This window comes from Nicotiana sylvestris, chromosome 7 (assembly GCF_000393655.2).
Source record: "Nicotiana sylvestris chromosome 7, ASM39365v2, whole genome shotgun sequence".
NCBI lineage: Eukaryota > Viridiplantae > Streptophyta > Magnoliopsida > Solanales > Solanaceae > Nicotiana > Nicotiana sylvestris.
In genome coordinates, this window is record NC_091063.1 from 94983267 (window position 1) to 94992361 (window position 9095).

Here is a 9095-nt window from a genome sequence, read left to right on the forward strand (position 1 = left end):
ACTACTTTTAGTATGATTACTTCCCGAAATAATGTATAAAAAAAATCAATTATTAAATTATTCAAATAAATAAGTATGATTATCACACAATTTCTCAATCAAATAAAAATAATATATCAAAAAATATCTTTGAACTAAGGGTAGGTCGAGTCTTAACGCGCGGTGTCAGCACATTTTGGTTGGGTCCGATTATTAATTATTTAAGAAAGACAAAATAGTGATTCCATTAAACTAAGGGCATGAATGAGCAAGTATTGGACGGATAAGATATATTTGTGTCAAACTATTAAAGACGGGTGTATCTACCATAATTCGTATAGTTCGGTGGTATATATGACCATTTTCCGATCATTTAATACTCGTATTATAATTTATTGGCAAACCAATTGATCCTTGAAAATAGAAGTAGGGAGTTTTACACGCATATCGAAGATGAGATCACCAAAAGTAATAAAAAGCCAGATATCTCATTTTGGGTTTGTCTTTCAAGTTTCAACATGAGACGTGAAGGAGTAATGAAGTAAAGAGAGATTTATAAGAAGAAAGGGATTAGCAGCAATTGCAGTGAGCATTGATTCTTCCATCTTTTGAGATCTTCATTATCAATTTAGCTCATTGGTATAATTCTCTTCATATCTTATTTATTTAAGAAATCGTCTCTTTGGTAGCTGGAACTGTTAGGCCAATTAAGTGTTGAAGAATTAGAAGGAAGAAAAAGAGAGAGAGAAAATTAGTTGGGTGTTTTACCTTTTTGTTTGATCATTTGCATTTCCAGATGAGAAAAATTAAATTAAGAGAAACAAATTATTATGTTAAGCCTGAGATTTGGGGGAAAATATTTTCCTTCTTTACTTTACTTTGTTTTCCTAATTGCCCAATCAGTGGTTGTAATATTACTTCTTTTTTCCTCGTTAAGATATTTAACATGAAAGTAAGCTCTGATTGTGTGTGTATATGTTGACGAAAGCCTTATTCTCCTGCTTTATGTGGATCTACTTCTTAAATGGAAACTGGTTGACGATGCTGGGCTTTGATTTATATCCTTGAACTTGGATTCCTGGAGCTACTTGTTTGTAGTGATCTATAAATACAAACATACACTAGCTTGATTGACACGTATTGTGTTCTTTCAAACATGTAGCAAAGTTTTACTTTGCTTACTGCTAAAGCTAGAGGAGATGCTCTTTCAATCTAATTCTCTAAATGAAATCCATGCTATTTGCTCCTAAGCTGAACGAAAGCTTGTAATATGATTCCTTGGAGATTCATCCAGAATTTGTACCTGTCCACCAACATGTTTTGATCACTGCCAACATGATGTTAGTGAAGTACAGAAGCTAGAACTTCAAAACAATGTCCAATTCCAATCCGTTGAAGTTTCTTCTTACAGACCCCAAGTCAGGCCTATACTTCTATGTTTTCCATAAAACAGCATTACCAAAGAAAAGCATAGCTTCCTATTACAAAATTAGGAAATGGTTTTTTACTCCATTTGAAGATGGTGGGATATTATGTATTCTTCTTTCCCTTGTTATTGATTTTTTATTGTGGGTCCTTTTCCCTAAAATGATGGCGTAAATCTATTATGAAATGCATGTACATGTAGCCTCGACCAGATAGATTAGACTTTGATTTGTTGCGAACCTAATGTTCTGATGAATTTTTGGATTCCCTCATGCTCTATGCATTTAATCCTCTTTCCTCTGAACAATGAAGATAAAAGAAAAAAATTGCACATAGAAGAAGATGGCAGTTCTTCCTTGAATTTTGTATCTATCTGTTTTGAGTGCTTTTGCAAATTTATGTTGAGCATTCATTCTGTCTATCTGTTTTGAATGCTTTTGCAAAGTTGAGGTGAGCATACCCTCTGTTGGTGATAAACATGCTCCTTACCTTCTCTTCCTCCCCCTTTCGTTCGCTCTTAGCATCTTTAAATTAAATGTCCACAATCCATTTGTTCCATATCCTGATATCCTCTTTGATCACCTGCTGCAAAGGCAAACTAGCTTTTCCAATTTTTGTGTGAATCTTTTATTCCATGATTGGGTGTGTTCTGTTCATTTGGTAGACATGAATGTGCAGAATGATTGGCAATGGCTATGTTTTTTTTTTATCTCCTCTTAGTATTGGGCTGGAAAACTGACTTATGTTGATCGTTCTATTAGCATAGAAAATTGCAGATTTCCTGGTGATACTTTGCCTCGTGCTAATGGGATTTCTTACAGGGTAGGTTGCTGTTGTAGTGTTTGATTCTTTTTCCAACGGACTGTTTTCTTGTTTACATTTTTTTGGGATGGGTTACAATATGTTGCTTCTAATCTATCTAGCATAATATGGAAACAATTATTTCCTTTCTTTCTTTTCACATATGTGCAATTATTTCATTGTTTAGCAGGGATCTTGTGTGCTTTGCATGGCAAATTCCAAGGGGGCATCTAGCATGAGAAATATGGTGTACAATGGAAAGAGCTCTTTACTGCCTCCTAAAAGTCCGTTTCCTAGCATTTCCCCCTCGTATGTTGATTATGTCCCTAGTTCTGCTGTCACCCAAAAAGGCATTTCAAAATCTAGAGATGGTTCACACCATCAGCGCACTTCTTCTGAAAGCTGTCTTATAGAGGAGCAACCATTTTGGTTGGATGATCTTCTTAACGAGCCGGAAACTCCAGTACGCAGAGGTGGCCATCGACGTTCATCTAGTGACTCCTTTACATATCATGCTGCTGCTAACATTGCACACTTAGATTACATAGCTCAAGATGATAACAAATTCAGAAATTTAACTCCTGTCCCTTCCTGGGGATCCCAAGACTTTGATTATTACAAAGATGCTCGGCATGCCACATTTCATGTCGATCAAAACTTCTCAAATCGGCAAAAGAATAGGGCAAGGGATGCTTCTCCAAATGCAATACAACATCACCGTGGCCGGCCCCCTTTTAGGGAAAATGTCAAGACTCACAGCTTGGGAGCATCATGTCCTCCACAAGAAGGAGAGAGGCCCAAATCTGCAGGAAGCGACAAGCAGGATTTAGTTGAATCTGTCCCTCCTAATCCAGTGGGATCAGGTGAAAAAAAGGATTCTTCTCACAGCAAGAGTTCTGCATCAGAAAGTGACACGAAACGTGCAAAGCAGTAAGTGTAACTCTCTCAGCAACCCCAAAGGAAATAGCTGTGAAGTGAATAAATATATTTTCTGTATGTTGACATTTGCAAGAAGACAGTTCCTGTAGCAGTAAATATTTAAGATAATTCTTTGTTTCTGTTTATACTTTGTAGTATAGTTATTGGTTTCTGTTTTCATGGTTTGTCTATCATTCTTATTTCTTTTTGTTGCATGCCCATACTATCAGTTTACTGGATGTTTTGGTTAGTTGGAGGCTTATAACCAGGATAGCTGAAAACCAAATGGAATTTTAACTTTCATTAATAAGTAATTTAGCATGTTTTTTTTTCTTCTGAATCTCTGCAGCCACAATAAGTATTACACTATGATTCTGTGTTATTTACCTTCTAGAACTTTAATGATATTGTACATTGAACAGGATACCGGCCTACAGCAAAAGTGTAGGGTATTCTATGCTCTTTGAATTTTTCAAGGGATGCATATGGTGTTCAAATCCTATCGATCCATAGATGTTGACAAAAATAGGTGATTTAACTTCTAACAACAAATTGATTTTTATGCTACAAGAAGGATATATATGTCAGGAACATTTCTTCTTCCTTCCATCTTAACTTGCTTGACCTTGTCTTTTTGACTCCTCCTGAATTTCATGGACCCCTTTTCCTAAACATAAACTTTCCCACCTTCAACAGTTCATTACAATGCATGGATGGTAACTTTTATTTTATTCTATAGAAAAAGTAATTGTATTAGATCTGCAGCTCTAAGGAAAAGGAAGTGCTGGAATATGTACAATTTAGCAAAAAGAAAAGAGCGAACAGTTAAACTTGCTCTGTTGGATCGAATTTGCTTTTGCCTTCAAAGCATTTGGTATTCCTTTCCTTCCGTACGGTCCCCCAAATATTAGCTGGAATGGTAATCCGCCAAAATGACTTCTTTTTCTTCCTTTTGCCCCTGTTCCAGCACTGAAGTAATTGTATGAGAGTTCTGGGCATCACCCATTTAAGGCCTTTGATGTTCAGATAGATTTGTCATAGTTGAGCAGTTACATTACGATTTAAAAAGAGGTGATTTACACTTTCAGCTTCCTTTCCACATAAATGAAACCTGCTACACAAAATGGTGCCCCCTTTTTGGAGATTGTCTTCTGTCAAATATGCCTTCTTTGTCACCAACCAAGAGAAGCAAGCCACTTTGAAGGGGCTTTTGTTTTCCGATTCTGTGCAATGCAAAGACGGTAATTAATATCACTTTTCCCATTAGTGATTTATACTTGACAAATTCCTCCACTATTGATGCATTTCAATTCTTTTTAGCACCTCTCTTGCTAACTTCAACGTATCAACTTACCCAAAACATTTTCTCAAATTTCGCACGAATCAAATGCTCATCTGTCATCTAATTTGATAGAGGTGGAACATTTTGATTTTTAGATTCGGAGGAATATGTTCTTTTTCTTGAATAGGTAAGTGAACATTATTTCAAAAGTAGAGCAGCCTGGCACTAGGATAGTACAAAGGCAGTACACTGGTTAGGAATCCTTCATTTACAAAAAAAAAACAAAAAGGAAGGAACCTTGCTGTAAAAAAACCTATTCCTGTAAAGATTCTATGAAATCTAGCTTATGCTATTTTCATTCTTTACATCCTGTAGATTGCACTAAAATGTCAACAACCATAAACATTTGTATTTCAGCTGCTGTACGGTATCTATCTTCTCTTCGAAATTTCTGGCATTCCTCTCTTTCTATATAACCCAACAGACACTAACAGACACCGTGTTCTATATCTTCCTCAGTTGTTTTCTGATTCCCCTGGAAGCCCAGTGGTTGAGTAACTGTTTAATATATATGGCATGAGGAATTGCATCCTGAATAAGTACTTAAAGAAAAGTGACCAAATCTGGTTAACAACTGGGCAATGCAAAAAGAGGTGGTTGCAGCTTTCCACCTTGCCGTTACACATAAAGCACCTGTTGCATATCGTCATTCCCCTTCTCTGTAGGTTGCAATGAGTGAGGCATGTGTCACGAGTGACCAGCCACATAAAACAACAGATTTTGTAAGGTGCTTTAGATTTCTGTAACTGTTTACATGGCCAACTGTAGAGCTGTCTCCCTCATTGTTCGTTGCCTTGTGGCAAAAATTAACAGAGAGAGACCATACTTCTGCGTTGTCCACAACAAAATCCTCAACTTCTGCGTTTGAGAGATACATTCTCTAAGTCGTTCAGAGAGAGCCATTCTGGGTATTTCCCAGTCAGAGCAATTTCTCCTAAAACTTATACACCAGGAGCTTCCATTCGAGCACTGTGGGGCATAGCTTCCTGCATTGTTGGTGAAACCATAAAGATCATGATACGTGATCTTTAATGGTGTGGGTCCTATCCAAGCATCGTGCCAAAACCATATATTCCTTCCGTTATTAATCTTGACCTTTTTATGCGATTCAAAGCAGCCCATAAGATGCATATATGTTTCCATAAGCCTAAGCCATGAGAAATGTGTACGGGACCTGAATACATAGGCTTTAATCACCATCTTTTCTAGTAATCACTCTTGTCCACTAGCTCCTTGCTTCTCTGCCATATAAGCTACTATTGTGCACTTTCAAGTGCCCAGCCCCCTATTTCTTTTATCCATCAACACCCTGTCCCACTTTACCAGGTGAAAAGTTCTCTTTTCTTCGCTTCCCTTCCACAAAAAGTTCCTCCTGATCTTATCCAACTTTGTCCTCACATTCACTGGCAGAGGAAATAGACATAAGATAGGCTGGAAGAGAATCAAGGACATTCTTGATAAGAATCACCCTACCTCCCAGGACCCCAAGGGTGTGGCCCAGTGGTCAATGAAGTGGGTTAGGAATCATGAGGTCTTTGGTTCAAATCCCCGCGGAGGCAAAAACAGTTTTCATCCCATTTGTCCAAGTTTTGGTGGACAGAGTTATCTGTTGCTGGTGGGAGGTAGTAGGTATCCCGTGAATTTAGTCGAGTTGTGTGTAAGCTGGCCCAAACACCATGATTATCAAAAAAAGAAAAAAAATCACCCTACCTCCCAGTGATAGTTACTGCCTTTTCCATGTAGCAAGTCTCTTTTCCCATCTCTCTTCGATTTTTTGCCACACTTGTTTTGACTAAAATATTTTTCCACTTGTTGTGGAAGAATATGTTTTGTCTACAACTTATCCTCTTTATTATCGGATATGCCAACTGATTCACTTATCTACTATTCGTGTTATTAGTTGGATATTGTTTGGATTTTATTTAACATATAGTGAAGTTTATTAAAGACAAGGTGACATGTAATGCAGACAGTTTGCTCAACGATCGCGAGTTCGGAAGCTTCAATACATATCTGAGCTGGAAAGAACTGTACAAGCTCTGCAGGTGTGTATTCACAGACGCTTTAAGTAATATACTCTTAGAAATGTCTCTATGATGCATGTTGTATTTTGTTAAAAATGTTGATCTGGTCATTACTAATTTCCAGGCTGAAGGTTCTGAAGTGTCCGCTGAGCTTGAATTCCTTAACCAGCAGAGCCTTATTCTAAGCATGGAGAATAAAGCCTTAAAGCAGCGCTTAGAAAATTTAGCTCAAGAACAGCTGATAAAGTATTGTAAGTTTCTTCTTTATCTGTCATACCTTATTGTTGTATCTGCTATCTCCAGCGCTTGAAGTGGTATTAAAAAGTTGAATATGCAGCACAGATATAATGAGTCTTAACCTGCATAGTTGGAAATTAGGGTTATCTTGAAAGAATTATCACATGAATGGTGTTCTAATGGGGAATAAAAATCTCGACGTAAGTAAGGTCGGTTTGAAGATGAGCTGGGAAACTGGGTTAGGTTTTCCTAAAACTGGAAGCACATTGTGTTGAGCAATGTTTTGGTCTCATTAGCAAATTGCATGTTATCTAGGAGAAATGGGGACAACTTGTGTAATTCCAGAAAGCATCATTTTTTTTTGTGTGGAAAAAAGATATCCTGGAAATCTGAAATTTCTATGAATTTATGATTTTGTCTAGCTTTTAGAACTGTGTACACAGTACAATCTATTAATTTATGATCTTGTCTAGATCCTTTAGAGCTGTGTATACAGTAGCATACATTCTTCTTACCTAAGTTGCTCCGACACGACAGTTTAGGTGCCCCGCACCCCTGTCGACACGGCACTAGTATGGGTGTGGTTATGAAATCCGTGTTGGATCTGGTCAAACAATTTTGGGTACTTTGACCACGACGGACGGAAAAATTCAAGATAAGATACAATTTGATTTACAAAGAAACTCAAGTAATCAAACTTAAACTTTTCTAGAGCCTAATTTTTTCCTTCATCACGGCTGAGGAACTTTTCTAGTTCGATTAGCTATGTAGTTCAAATAGGGAAAACTGTTCTGTTTTGGGGATGGTAGTGAAAGCTACTAATGTTGATACAGTAGAACGTTCGTTTTATTAACTTCTCGGGAAACTAAACCCTGTAAATGTTCTGTGCAGTGGAGCATGAAGTACTGGAAAAAGAAAGGGGAAGACTACGAGCATTGTACCAGCAGCAGCAACTGCCACAGTCGCAGCAGCAACAGCAATCATCTTCCAGCCATCGACGCACGACAAGTAGGGATCTTGATCAGCAATTGGCAGACCTATCTTTGAAACACAAAGATGGTTCAGGCCAACTTCACATGTGACTGTGACCGTAGCTAGGACTTTGATCACATCTTGACTCTCCCTCAGCTGATTTTGCCTGGCCAGTGACAAAATTATACTATTTTAATTGTTCTAGATAAGAAAAAGCTCCTGCCGTCCTTGTACTCTCTCTCAACGGCTTTGCCTCTTTCACCTTCTGGCGGTGATTCTAATTTCTGTATTGTTATGTACCTTCAGCTTTGTTAAGCAAGTGATCTTTTTATTTGCACCTGGTGGTCAGTGCTAGGAATAGCATTTGTGGCAGTTGGCTCACCTGAGGTGGTTAATTCCAGCGTGATTTCTCCTTTGTATGTTTAAAATTCATTAGTTTCTCATCAGCTTTCTATGTTGTAACATTTCCCTGCTATTGGTTCCCCCATTTTTACCTTGGGTACATTTTCATGAATATTGACTTGTAAGCATTGATAATTATTTCCCAATTATCAAGCTATGAAAGCATACTCTTTATTTAAGTTATGAAAGCATTCTGTTTTCCCAATTATCAATATTACTGCACAACAAAACCAAACATACTCTTTTATTTTGCTTCAGACATCCGGCATACTAAACTCATGGGTCCAACTAACTCTGTATTCAACCAAGTGCACCATATATCCTTTATGGAGCATGAGGGCTAGCAGACTAAATAATACATACATAAAATACCTAGTTAGATAGAAAGACTATGAGTTCACGTGCTTCGTAATCTAGGCTATAAATCCGCCCCTGGAGTAAAACATTCCTACCAAGAGTTCTCCATCTCCAGAGCTTGAACTCGAAACCTTTGGAATAGGCTGAAGAAATTTCGACCATTCCACACACCCCCTAGTGGTAAAACCAAACCTATTGAATGCTCCAGGGATCTAGCTTGGAGTAATTCTTCTCTAAATGATACTCCTTAGTTATCCTTATCCCATTGCTCAAGAGCTACGTCATTGATCAATACAAGAGAAAAAGAAGACTGAAACGGTATATATTGCTGGACAAATCTTCAAGATACATTACTTAAAAGAAATAAAGAATTGCATAATTGAAAAAAGAAAAGATTTGTCAGTGATTCAGCAGAACAGACGACCTGAGTTTCCAGTTATTTTTCATCGACTTTCCAATCTATAGTTTAAATGAATTCTTAATAGAAAAAGAGTTTGGATTGATGACCAAAACTTGAACTGATTAAGTAAACCTTGAATTCGGCCTAGTACACCATATCAAGAGCTGCAGTATACTTCTCAGTTTCAAGTTCACAGAATTCCTGATCAGAAAAGGTGCATTAACCATGAGAAGTCCTA

General features: G+C 37.4%; 1 protein-coding gene across 4 annotated transcripts; it reads left to right on the top strand.

Annotated features, from left to right (window-relative positions):
- The first annotated feature begins 361 nt into the window (after window positions 1-361).
- Window positions 362-8312, top strand: LOC104244768 (uncharacterized protein At4g06598-like). Of its 4 annotated transcripts, none has more exons than XM_009800247.2 (6): window positions 391-618; window positions 2166-2226; window positions 2396-3135; window positions 6435-6510; window positions 6614-6740; window positions 7618-8312. In XM_009800247.2, the coding sequence occupies exons 3-6, from the start codon at window positions 2414-2416 to the stop codon at window positions 7806-7808; spliced, it is 1116 nt and encodes a 371-aa protein (XP_009798549.1). In that variant the 5' UTR covers window positions 391-618; window positions 2166-2226; window positions 2396-2413; the 3' UTR covers window positions 7809-8312. The 4 variants fall into 4 exon arrangements, with proteins under 4 accessions (XP_009798548.1, XP_009798549.1, XP_070006974.1 ...); XM_070150873.1 differs by having other exon boundaries at window positions 2171-2226; XM_009800246.2 differs by lacking the exon at window positions 2166-2226 and having other exon boundaries at window positions 362-618.
- The last annotated feature ends 783 nt before the right edge of the window (window positions 8313-9095 follow it).